At 40.8% G+C, this 13,274-nt stretch overlaps 1 protein-coding gene across 1 annotated transcript; it reads left to right on the top strand.

Annotated features, from left to right (window-relative positions):
* Positions 1–3,875: 3,875 nt before the first annotated feature.
* Positions 3,876–12,702, top strand: LOC133214217 (urea transporter 2-like). The gene is made up of 9 exons (XM_061356954.1): positions 3,876–4,616; positions 5,539–5,701; positions 6,419–6,608; positions 7,292–7,420; positions 8,182–8,374; positions 9,888–10,035; positions 10,676–10,810; positions 11,761–11,810; positions 12,472–12,702. The coding sequence occupies exons 1-9, from the start codon at positions 4,236–4,238 to the stop codon at positions 12,646–12,648; spliced, it is 1,566 nt and encodes a 521-aa protein (XP_061212938.1). The 5' UTR covers positions 3,876–4,235; the 3' UTR covers positions 12,649–12,702.
* Positions 12,703–13,274: the final 572 nt, after the last annotated feature.

Here is a 13,274-nt window from a genome sequence, read left to right as displayed (position 1 = left end):
TCGTGCAGTATCAGCTCCTTGGAGAAGCAAATGCTACACAATAACTTAAATCCCCTTGATTTGCAGAATAACATTAATTTTATCAAGAAGAGAGTAAAATTCTAGAAAGAAGAGAACGTACTAGATAACTTTGCTGCATTTTCAGAGATAAAAGCCCAACTCTTAAAAACACAGGCACCAGCTTAGAATTCACTACTTATTACCTAGGAGTATTAAAGCAATTAGCCAAATCAAAGCCTCTATTCCTCTCCAAGCTGCAAGCACAGCACTGCTCTTACCATGAATACCACATTACAAACGTGTGACAGGGCTTATCTCCACTTCATCAGGTGAATAAAAGAGTAGTCACAGAGTAGGTGTTGCAGCACCAGCACAGAGTCTGCCTCGCTGCAGCTCTAAGAAGGCATTACTGAGATGCAGCTTTAATAGGCATTACTGAGATGCCATAGGTATGGCTTGACATGGAAGAAGTGTACACAAGTGGAAGAGAAATTGATTTAAAGAGACATGGAGTTGCATAACACCAGTGCTTTACCACAGAAACACTCCTTAACTCTGAAAAGATGATTAAAAAAAACCAATAGATTAGCTTCTTGGCCCTGGGATATCTTTGTTTTCATGAAAGAAAAACATCTTTTTTATCTTTTCTATTCTCACGGGTTCCATTTCATAGCTGATACAAAAGCATTCAGATACTTTCAGCTGGAAAACTTTCCTTCTTGCTTACGTGAGGATGACAGGGAGATATTATCCAACTGCACAAAGATAACTATACAACAGAAGGCAGCAAATATCTGGAATTACTAGAGAAAAGCAGCAGTGCTCCACATCTAGCTGTCACTTTTCCACCATGGGAAAATAGTTTTAAGTAGCTCCTCTGCACTTGTAGCGGAGCACAAATCAGCCCTTGTACCACAGAGATGAAAAACCACATTCAGACACACTGCTGCTCCTTTATCACACCAGTTATACACTGGCATTGCATTTCCTACCAAACCCATGGAGCACCTCTTCAGAACATACATGAGGTCAGGTACTGCACTTCAAGCTGCGTGTCTTAACACAGCTTTAGTTACGAATCTGAGATAAAAAAGAAATGCTTTCCCAGGCAAATAGAAATAAGGACTAAAAGCTAAAGTTAAAAATCCTGACCCCTGCAGAAGCTAAGCAATCTGTTCCAACAGAATAGCCCTTTCACAATTGTTTCCATTTCCTTTCTTCATGCACTAAGAGAAAAAAAAAAGCCCCTTTGACTGAAAACTGTGTGTTAACTTCAACAGCAGGCCTTCAGAAGACCTGCTCTACTCTGGCCTTTATGCAAAACATGAACACTTCTGCTTCACTTACAATAGAGACATCACTGTCTTAAAATTCTCTGAACATCCCTATTATTCTGGGATGAGGGATCTTTTGTCTTCTGTCCTTTCTTAAACAGTTGCTATCGCCTACTGCCTAAACAAGGTAATGTGTTAGCAGATCATTAATCTCGGCGTATATGAAGCTACTGCTTCTTACAGTATCAAAAATTATTAAAACTGCTCAAAATATTCTATGTTGGTGCCAGTTTCTAAGTAGTTCAGTACTTAGAATCATACAATGATGGACTGGTTTGGGTGGGAAGAGACCTTAAAAGTCATCCTGCCACGAGCAGGGACACCTTCCACTAGACCAGGCTCCTCCAAGCCCCATCCAACCTGGCCTTGAACACCTCCAGGGATAAGGCAACCACAGCTTCCATGGGTAAGAAATACTTCTTTATATTCTCTGTGGGCAGCTAAGTAGAAGTAACAGAAACCCTCCATGCTCTGTGTTTCCAGATGGATGGGACAAGCCTCAGGGCTGTGGCAATAGCTCAACCTCCACACACCAGAGGCAGCCCTCATGCAGCACTGGGATGTGTGTCAGGGTGGTCGTGAAGCCAATAGGGCTGGATCAGAGTCTATTACAGTGTCATAAGGGTCTCATCAGAAACCAAAGGTGCTCTTGGCCTACCCATTATGTACAGGGCTGCTCTGCAGGTGGTAAGAGTGTTCAATCATAACTTCATTTCCCCTTATCATACAGGAGTTGATAGGAAAAATTAACGGAACTTCATGTGAGATGTCTCTCTCTAGAGGCACACATTACGTCATAAACAGGGACATAATGAACATGACCCATGCTGCTGGCCAGGAGGTAACCATAATTACCCTACAACCACTGTAATTTTGAGTATTCTGTAAGAGTATGCACACAGGGCATTAGCACAGCCTTCATGGAGGGTAAAGTTCAAGCCAGGTTGGTGGAAGTGTTTTACCTGGTCACCTGGTCTTTTTGCTGTCCCAATTGCATAAAGACCACTTAATTTCTTCCCATGAATACCCACAGCAAAGGAGTTCTGTGCTCTCAGATTTGCACCATGCAGGACTGCCTGAAGTATGCACTTAAACACCTTCCCACAACAAGGCAATTCATAAAGTTTTGATGAATTAAGGCCTCCAACTTGGCCAGTTTTCTTTTCCACTGTGCAAATGAACCAGATGGTGACCCCAATACTTCTTTACATGCCCATTACATCCCACACTGAAGAGTCTTGCAGTGCAAATTGCTCCTCAATAAGCAGGTAGGGGAAACATACTAGGCATGCTAGCACAGGACACATAGCATCACTCAGCAAGTGCAACAGCCCTTGACTTTATGGATTAGCAACAGAGAAAGCCTAAGTCGTATGAAGAGAAAGATTCTTTAAATTGAAAATGTAAATGCATTTTCACAAAAATTGAAGAGTGTTTGTCTTGACTGGAAATTTTGATTTAACTGAAAGAGCATCAAATTCACTTATTCCATTATTTCAGAATAAAATATGAGGAAATTGAAGGTTAATGAGTCAAGGTAATGAATTAAAACTGAGCCAGAAAAAACCTTCCAGCACAGAGACACTGTCCCTAACAACACTTTCATCCTTTTTTTATTTTTTTCTTCCTTTAGTTAAGCTCCTTTTGCTTTCGTGTCCTACACAAAGCCAAATTCAAGTCTTCCAAGTACTGGTCTTGTCCTCTGCTTCTTTCATGTGGAACCTACCCTTGTATTAGCTGAGCCCTTGCAGGTGGCAGAAAATGTGTATCTATAATTTGTGCAAATACTTAGTCTTTCCTGAAACATCACCATCAGACCCTGATAACATACAGTAAGAAACCAGATAGGATGTACATTAACCAGCCATTCCCCTATGTGTACTCAGAGCTGCTTTACCACACGTCACAGATCTGCAAGTGTAATGCCCAGGGCTGAGGCTGCTTTAGCTTGAGTACTCAGCACCTGCATTTCTGAAGTATGGATTCTCTTCCCCAGCTGCAAAAAGGGCTTTTACTGAAGTTGGAAGCAAGTCAAGGACTAATTCCAATACTTAGAATCATAGAATAGTTAGGGTTAGAAAGGACCTTAAGATCATCTAGTTCCAACCCCCCTGCCATGGGCAGGGACACCTTACACTAAACCATAGCACCAAGGCCTCGTCCAACCTGGCCTTGAACACTGCCAGGGATGGAGCATTCACAGCTTCCCTGGGCAACCCATTCCAGTGCCTCACCACCCTTACAGTAAATAACTTCTTCCTTATATCTAATCTAAACTTTCCCTGTTTAAGTTTTAACCCATTACTCCTTGTCCTGTCACTAGAGTCCCTAATGAAGAGTTTGTGTCATCCTATTTAGACTATTAACTCCAAAATTGAATTGTTTACTTCTTGAACAAGCTGCTGCTCACCAGTGAGACCTGAAGCATCTCTGGTTTTGTATTCACTCAACAGCACACCTTGTCACGTATGCTTTGACAATTACCAAGATTTAGACCTACTCTTCAGGAAATAGTACATTCCAGAGAAAGGTTTGGCTGGTTTAAATTTTCTGGTTTCATATTGAGAATTGGTCTTTAGAGAAATAATGAATTGGCTATAGGACATTGTTTTTAAAATTCAGTATTTATCGCTGGTGGAAGTCTCTCATCCATGTGCCTGAATTAATCTGTGTAGACCTTCATAAGCTGCAAAAAGGTATTCCAGCAGCTCCTAATCCAAAGGACATGTCTCTCATAAGGGATCCTGTCTCTGCCAGCCTTGTGAGGATTTCCTCAACGCCTTATTTAGCCCTAGACACCTCTGTTTAGCCTATAATGCTCCCCTACCTTGTTTAAGTCTTGATATAGTGCCTGCTAAATGTAATAAGAGTCTTTTTAGTTCCTGAGAGTTTCTGATTTACATGTGGTCACCTACCTTGTCTTATGCTAAAGAACAATGGCCAGTTGTCCTGGTTTTGACTGAAAGAGACTTATTTTTCTTCCTAGTAGCTGGTGCAGTGCTGTGTTTAGGCTTCAATCTGAGAACAATGCTGATAACACGTCAATGTTTTAGTTGTTGTTCAGTAGCACTTACCCTGATCAAGGACTTTTCCGTCTCTCATGCTCTGCCAGTGGTGAGGCGAACGGAAAGCCGGGAGGAAGCAGAGACAGGACACCTGACCCGAAATAGCCAAAGGGGTATTCCATACCACAGCATGTCATGCCCAGTATACAAACTGGGCGGAGTTACCCAGAAGGGTCTGATCGCTGCTTGGGTCGGGCTGGGCATCAGTCAGCAAGTGGTGAGCAATTGTATTGTGCATCACTTTTTTATTCCTTCCTATCTCTCTCTCTTTATTTCTTACTATTATTATATCATATTTTACTCTTATTTAAATTATTTAACTGGTCTTAGTTCAACCCATGTTTTTTTTCATATTTGATTCCAATTCTCCTCCTCATTCCCCTGTGGAGTGGGGGGGAATGAGCGAACAGCTGTATGATATTTATCTGGGGAAAGCAAACACTCTGAATTTGGCCTACAATCTCCTAAATCAGTGCTGGGTACTTCTAAACATAGGACAGCTGAAAGTAGAAAAGTTTATTGTACGTGTGCATGTGAGTAACGAAGTAAAATGCCGTGAATAACGCTCTAGCTAAACCATGATCATGGGAAAGGTAGAGATGATCCCAACAGGGACAGTATAGAGACCTATAAACCTAACTTTAGGTAGCTATTATTGGTGGCTGATAGATAAATTCAAACTAGAAACATGGGTTAAGCAGCAGAGGAGACTTAATCACTGAAGCAGCTTCCAAGGTGTGGTGGTCTTCTACGGAGTTGGATCTTCAGGTAAGTTTCAGCTCCTGTGAAGCCAGTGTCCTCTGATGCCACCTTGTTCTTCAAATCACCCCTTAAACCAAGAACTTCCTGATTTCTAGAACCCATGGTGTAGCTGAGCAGGCTGTTAAAATCAGGTAAAAGACAATTAACCGAAGGCTCAGTGGTTTCTTGTGGTGTTCAAATCCATGACTGCACGGAAGCCTGGAAGGATAGAGAAGGGTCCCAAAAGCACATGAAAAGTGAAATGAGAATCAGGTGTTCAACGTAAGGACCTTCCTCTTTCTGGCTCCAAAATAAATCATGAGTGAATAAACAGGGAACAGTAAAAAGCATTTTAATGAACTGTCTTCCCCCTCCCCCCCCCTTTAATTTTAACAAAGGGTTGGAATATCAACATGGAAAACAGTGTCGATATCAAGATGGAAAACAAGGGGGAAAGAAACCCAGTAAAGCAAAATCCACTGATCAAAGCTGTGAAGAGGTTCTGCAGAGGTGTTGGGTACCTCACTGGAGACATGAAGGAATTTGGATCCTGGTTAAAAGGTAAAGCTTCTTCATTGTGATTAATCAGCAGATTCAAAAGAAGAATTACATCAAAGGAGTAATAACTACTCAGTAATGTGATTCAAGTTATACTAGTGAGAAACAACCTCTGCCTTGATTTATTTCCATTTTTTGGGGGGGGGGGAATCAGCTTTGTGCAGTGATATGCACACTGCTTAAATCTTGAGGATGACTGAGATGACATTTACCTCCCAACATGCCATGTACAAAGCAAATTTAATCCCACAAAACATACCCTGGGATGGTTAGTTTTTGCTCTGCCATTCTTCATAAGACTCCCTGTCTTTTCAGCTGAGCAGTTTCTGTCAAGCCTAATGCCACTGTGATGTTAAATTGCACATCGGTAGGTGCTCTTGGTCCCCATAATAAATCAGTAATGGGATACACACATGATTTGCCATCTGAGGCACAGATATAAATTAGCTGGTTCACATGAATCTGGTCCAGGGTACTTCATAACACGGGACTCTGGCAACCACACAGTTCATCTCAGCTTTCCAGCTGTAAGATTTCACTACAGACCGTAATAAATCCCAGTCAGATTTTACTGTCTTTTTGATTCATTGTTTCAGTTGTGCTCCCAAGTTCCACTGCCAAACCTCTTCCTGAATTTCAAAAAATCCACTCCAAATCAGGACCACCTGCATATTTGGTTAATTTGTTTTTTCTATTACTATTTAACTTGATCTCTTCCAGATAAAACTCTCATGATCCAGTTTGTTGACTGGGTGCTGCGTGCAATATCCCAGGTGATGTTTGTCAACAATCCCATCAGTGGGATCATCATTGTTGCTGGCTTCCTGATGCAGAACCCATGGTGGACACTCACAGGCTGTTTAGGAACTGTTGTCTCCACTTTAACAGCACTTATTCTGGGTCAGGATAGGTAAGTCCATCATTTTCCCTTTCAGATATAGACTGTCACTTCAATGATGATTTATGTGTTAAAAAGTGACATGGAGTAAAAGTACATACCTAACATTCATGGCTAATAGTCTGGTCTTGTAAGATCAGATAAATCTTCCTTATCAGCTGCATCTGGTGCAAAAGGACACTGGATATAATTGCAGAAAAGGTAGTTGCTGACAGGACAAAGGAATCAAGAATGGGAAATCAAAGTTCAGTTCCATGACATCCTTGCCTCAGGATGCTGAGGAAGGACTCTTCATTAGGGACTGTAGGGATAGGACAAGAGGTAATGGGTTAGAACTTAAACTGGGGAAGTTTAGACTGGATATCAGGAAGAAGTTCTTTACTGTAAGAGTGCTGAGGTTGCCAAGGGAAGTTGTGAATGCTCCATCCCTGGCGATGTTCAAGGCCACGTTGGACAGAGCCTTGGGTGGCATGGTTTAGTGTGAGATGTCCCTGCCCATGGCAGGGGTGTTGGAACTAAATGATCTTAAGGTCCTTTCCAACCCTAACTATTCTATGGTTCTATGACCATTGGCAGATCTTCATCACAGACAGTCCAGGGAGGGAGGGGTTGATGTGGACACTGGGAGTAGGGGTTGATGTGAGCAAAGCATCTGCAAAAGAAATGATTTTAAGATACTTGTTTCCTTCACACAGATCAGCCGTAGCAGCAGGCCTGTATGGCTACAATGGGCTCTTGGTGGGATTGCTCATGGCTGTCTTCTCTGATAAGGGAGACTATCACTGGTGGCTTCTACTGCCTGTAGTACTGCTGTCCATGACATGGTAAGTTACATGACTCTTCTGCTTCTTATTCTAGCCCCAGAGCCCTCACACTGTGAGTGAGTTGTTGTGGTTTTATGTATTATACAGACTACAATGGAAAAGAAACACAACTAGCACATGTGTGCTACTAAATCTGTAGCATTATGTTAAAATCAAATATAACCAGGAAGCAAAGAAAATACCCACATAATCACAAATAAGTCCAATGGCGAAAAGGAAAATTGATGGCTAATCGTGTGTAATGCAATGCCCTAAATGTTAGCCATGTTACTGTGATGGGTCCATTCATTTTTGTTTCAAGAGGAACATTATTTTAACAGGGGAGATTTAGCATAACTTTGATGTCAGCCTTTCTTTCTGATCCATAAGCTTCAATAAGGACACACTGTTCACTCAGACCTGTCTTGGGTGCCCTAAATTCAGTCTACTTCAAGTGATAAAGAAAAAAATGTAAACACTGCAACTGAGCTAGGAATGACTTCATTAAATCACTGGATCTCACACAAGAGTGGAGGATCTTGTCTCCTTCATGGTCACCAAATTCTCCACATTCATAGCATTTATATGCAATATATATTTGGTGCAATAAATAATAAAAAACCAAAAAAAAACCAAAAAATGCTTAAAAAAAAAAAAGAATGAATTTCCTGCATGGTGGTTTTTGTTTGGGCTTTTTGTTTGGGGCTTTTTTTTTTTGGTTGAAGTTGGGATTTTTGCCTAGCTGACAAGCTCCTAGTAAGACCATTTGGTTCTTCTTTCAGCCCTATTTTCACCAGTGCTTTACAGTCAGTCTTCTCTAAGTGGGATCTGCCTGTTCTCACCTTGCCTTTCAACTTGGCCTTGACTCTATACCTGGCTGCATCAGGACCACATAACCTCTTCTTCCCTGCAATTGTCATTCAGCCTGCAACAACACCACCAAACATCACCTGGACAGATGCTGAACTGCCAATGGTAAGATGTTAAAGATAAAAGACTCCTCCATTTACAAAGAAACCACTATAGAATGATATTATCTTGCTTTACGTTGGTACATTATGGCCTGGCAACACAAAATTGCATTTATAAGGTAGCTATTATCCAAATAATAACAATATTATAAGCCAATAAACATTTACTTTAAGAACTGACATTCTTGATAGCCTGAAAATAGGAATGTTTCATTTCTGTCATCTTTCATTTGCAATTGCATCTAAATATATATATTATGATTTTCAAAGAGTCTGCAGAATCTAATTACCCATTACAGTGTATACGCTGATCAGCACCCCATAGCTAAGGTTTGCTGAGACTACCAGCTAACTCACAGATTAATTTTAGTTTTCCATGTACCGAGTGCTGTGTTTTTAAAATTTCATCTTTCTGATTAGAAACTAGGAAGCAGGTATTTCTATGGAAGAATGATTACAAACTTGGGTGCAGGTACACATTCTCATATTTTAAGTTAATGTTCAAGTGGGATTTTTCCAAAGGAACATTTTACCCTCCATAAACAATATAGGTACTAGAATAATAGCTTTCCTCCATGGCTCAGGAGATTATTTTGAGGTGTTCCCAGGGAGTGATAAAGGAAGTTAATTGACACTAAATGTCAATTCCCACAAGTGACATTTCTCAACATTTACCGTGATGAAGCTGACTGTTCCACACTCAGGACCACAACATTTTGAAGAAAAGTGTCTTGAAACCATTGTTAAGAAGTGAACAAGTTGGGCTCTGTCCCATCAACCCAGCAACTCCTACTCGTATTCCTAGTGAATCCCAACAGAGTTTCAGGTATATACATAGATCAGGTACATAGCCTGAGTGAAGTCTTGTAATTTTAGCCAAGTCATTATTGGCCATTTTACCCTTGGATCTGCCCACTCAGAGAAATCATAGAATTAAGTAGGTTTTAAAAGATCTTTAAGATCCTCAAGTCCAACCTTTACCCCAGGACCTTTACCAAGGCAACCACTAAACCATGTCACTAAGGGCCTAATTTACACAGTTTTTTGAATACTTCCCAGGGATTCTGGTGATTCCACCTCTTCCTGTTCCAACTCCTGATCACCCTCCAGCTTGAGGAGAATGTCTTCTCAAAGGCATCATCTCCCTGAGCACTTCCATTTCCTAGATTCACAGCATGCAAAAAGCGGCAAAGCCAGCAGCATGCATAAAAGTGATGAGCAAACCTTTTCACAAAAGACATTTACCTTTGATATTAGAGCAAAAAAACTGGCAGAGGAGCTCACGGATAGGGAGCAAGGCATGACTCGTTTTTGTTCAAGGGGAAACCCTATGGAAATGCCCTGCTGACTCTTGAGCAATGTCCAAACTTTCCACTTACAGTCCATAAAGCCAGAATGTATCCAACAAATGCCAAACATGAACCTGACCAATAAAAATAAGTATTAAAAAAATAATTAAGCCAATAAGAAGCTCTTTTTTTTTTTTCTTTTTTTTTTTTTTTTTTACATTTCTGCAGCTCCTGCAATCCATTCCAGTCGGAGTGGGTCAGGTTTATGGCTGTGATAACCCCTGGACTGGGGGAATCTTCCTGATAGCTTTATTTATCTCTTCTCCTCTTACTTGTCTGCATGCAGCAATTGGATCAGCAGTAGGGATGCTGGCAGGTAAGAATTTGACATGTGTCACTGATTTTGTAAAAGCATGGAGAATAAAAGATGAACCACAACGATACAGTCACATATGTTCCTTCCATTGGAGAATGCTTGAAAAAAAATACACGTACGCTTCTGTCTTAAGAATTCTTCTGATTATTTCCCCACTCCCTGCCTCATTTTGTGATGGTGAAAACCTTCCCAACATCTGGTGACGGAAAACTGGTGGACTTAACTAATTGCAAAAACCTTCAGAAGAAAGAAGCGTATTTTTGGCTAAAATTAATTTTTATCATTAAATACTTCATTTCTGGATATATACTGACGGTTAAGGAGTAGCTTACCAAAAATGATCGCCATAAATCTGAATGTGCAGCCCTTAAGGATACATTTAAGGTTCACACATACACTCATTCGCTCATGTATATTCTGAAACTGCATAGCCAAATTCAGGTCAGCATCACCTGGGAAATGCTGCCCTGATTGTATTAGATTAAAGAGTCTTTAGTCTTAGACTGTAGCAACACAACTACTAATGGGAACTTCATGTATGTATGGTGGCTAGAGCCCTTAAAAAGCTGAATTCGTGCCATTTTTCATCATCTTTTATCTCTTTGGCCAAGGAATGACACATCTTTGACTTATTTTGCAGCACTGAGCTTAGCAACACCTTTCAGCAAAATCTACTCTGGCTTGTGGGGCTACAACAGCTCCCTCTCATGCATTGCCATTGGAGGCATGTTCTACGCTTTCACATGGCAGACACATTTGCTGGCGATTGCCTGTGGTACGTACCCTATGGATTTTCTCTACTGCCTCATTTCCTTAAAAGATGAAGTTATACAAGAGGGGGGATGGAGCCTGGGAATCACCTTTAGACAAGCAGATGGAGTTACGGAAGACTGATGAATGATGCAGTCAGATGTTGCAGCCTTTGCTCTAATGTACCGTGACAAAATAAAAGCAGTGCTTTCTCTTCCAGCCAAGACTTGTGTTTAAAATGAGAGATGCAATCAGTGAATGCTGATTAGCTAAGGTCTTTGAAATTAGATGCTTAATTTTGAGGCATTAATTGTGTTTGTTCAACATTGCTGGATGAATTGTATTGTTTTTTCCAATCATAGATACCGGCTTAAATTCCTTCTTTGGAGAAGAACATACCTAAACTTTGAGGAAACTGGAGCTCAAGATCAGCCTGCAAGTGTAGTTAGACAATAAAGTTTCCCAGTCTAGTGAAATAGATACCAAAGCCATGAGTTAGGCAACACAGAATGATTGAAGAAGTATTTATAAGGCAATTTCATATGAAATTTCAATATCACAGTGAGCTGGGAATGAAACTATTGCTCCTCCAGTGCTCATATAAAGAAGATCAGTTTTGTACCTCATTGATCCACCTTCTAGCCCTAGAGGCAGGAGAGATGGGGGTGGAATGGTTATTTTCCTATTTAACCCAATATAACAAGCTACACACTTTCCACGTCAGTGCATTTTTCAAAAGCCTGTTTTCATAATCACATTTGTCATCACTCCAGTTCTTTTGTTTTGCCCTTTCCTTGAGCTCCAGGTTAAGGGAGGCACAGTGCAAAGGAAAGAGCTGTTAAGAGGGGGGCTTATCCCCAGGTATGGTCATAGGTATGGTTGAGCTAACTAAGGTAGTGTGAGAGATGTTTGTCATTGCTACTTTACTCTATGAGAATCTGAGCTCATCAGGAACTACCTTATTCCTTTTCACAGCACTCTTCAGTGCCTACCTGGGAGCAGCAGTAACTAACATGTTGTCTGTGGTAAGTAATGTACCAGCTAAGGCCTTGTTCCCAACAATAGATTTGAACAGTGTATTTTCCCGACTCATCAGACAAAACACCAAGACATGGAGAACCCCTGAGCTAAAGGCAGAATTAATCCAGGAGAGGGGACACCATCTGCCCATGGCTTTGGTGTGATTCCCACTGATACAGGCCACTTACAACTTTTCTCCTTGGAGCTTGCATGAACTTGCATGGCTCAGCCCACAACACCTCCGAGATAACTACATATCATTTGTGCCTGAGCTGATTGAGAAAAGAGCCCTCCATATGTGTAAAGAAACCTCAAATTTGGTTTAATTGCTCTGCCCAAGTGCAAAAAGGCGTCCAATACAACTGCCTAGGGAAAAGCTGAATGCCTCTGGTATATGCTTCTATCTTATCCAAGACCACGGCAGATGCACAAAGAGAAGACAGCCTTCTCACCACAGCTGGTAGATGTTTCAGGTTAATGCACAGTGTCGAGATCCCATAAAGATATACTGCCTCCCCAGGGAAGAGATTCTATACAAAACCAAGTCAAGAATTCCTTGAGAAAGCTTTTTGCCAAGCTACCTGGCTCTGAGTTTTATCCAAGGATTGAGGGGTCAAATGAAAGAAAGATGCACAGTAAATAGATGGTTTGTATTTTTCTTTGCAGTTTGGGGTACCATCAGGAACCTGGGCTTTTTGCTTGTCTGCACTGACCTTCCTGTTAATAACCACAAACAACTCTGCCATCTACAAGCTGCCACTCTCCAAAGTCACCTATCCAGAAGCCAATCGAGTTTATTACCTGAAGATGAAGAAACATCAGAGATCTTGCTGTAACGTATGAAAACCCAAGAAGAGAGATACTTCACGGATTTTAAGGCAAGAGTACAGCGTGTTTCAAAAACAAAAAAAAAAAAAAAAGGGGGGTAATTTGCTTGCTGAAAAATCAAAAGACTAAAAATAATCACCCCCTTCTGAGTAGAGATACTTTTTCCACTGCATTCATTTGTTTTATCCTTAGTATGTATGGGACTGTGCTATGCTGGAAGAACCTTTCCCAAGACCAATCTATAATGATTTAAAAGCACATACTTGAATTTTAAGCAGTGGGAATTGACTTGGAAATTGAAAAGAAAAATCTGCTTATGAAATCTGAGTAACAGCAACCATACATGAAGCAATAAAGAGCAAAGCATCTCTCAGCATTTAATTAATGGCTAAAATCAGTTAATGACAGAATTCTGATATGTCTTAGAAAGCTTCATAGTAGCAGATAAGGGGAATAAAGAGTATCCTTTTCTAAGTAGAAAATAGGTAGTGAAAAATTCTACTTGGAGGATCTCTCAAGCCCAAGTGGAGAGAGATGATGTAGCAGTAATGATCGTACATAAGATAGACTCAGATAAATTGCGGCAGCATTGCTAATACTTGCAAGACTAGTGGTAAGGAAATCACAATAATAGCATGGAG

This window comes from Neopsephotus bourkii, unplaced genomic scaffold (assembly GCF_033783945.1).
Source record: "Neopsephotus bourkii isolate Nb327-2 ecotype Australia unplaced genomic scaffold, CSIRO-AGI_Nbou_v1 NB_874, whole genome shotgun sequence".
NCBI lineage: Eukaryota > Metazoa > Chordata > Aves > Psittaciformes > Psittacidae > Neopsephotus > Neopsephotus bourkii.
The sequence above is the reverse complement of the archived record's forward strand: the minus strand, read 5'-3'. Positions and strand labels throughout refer to the sequence as shown.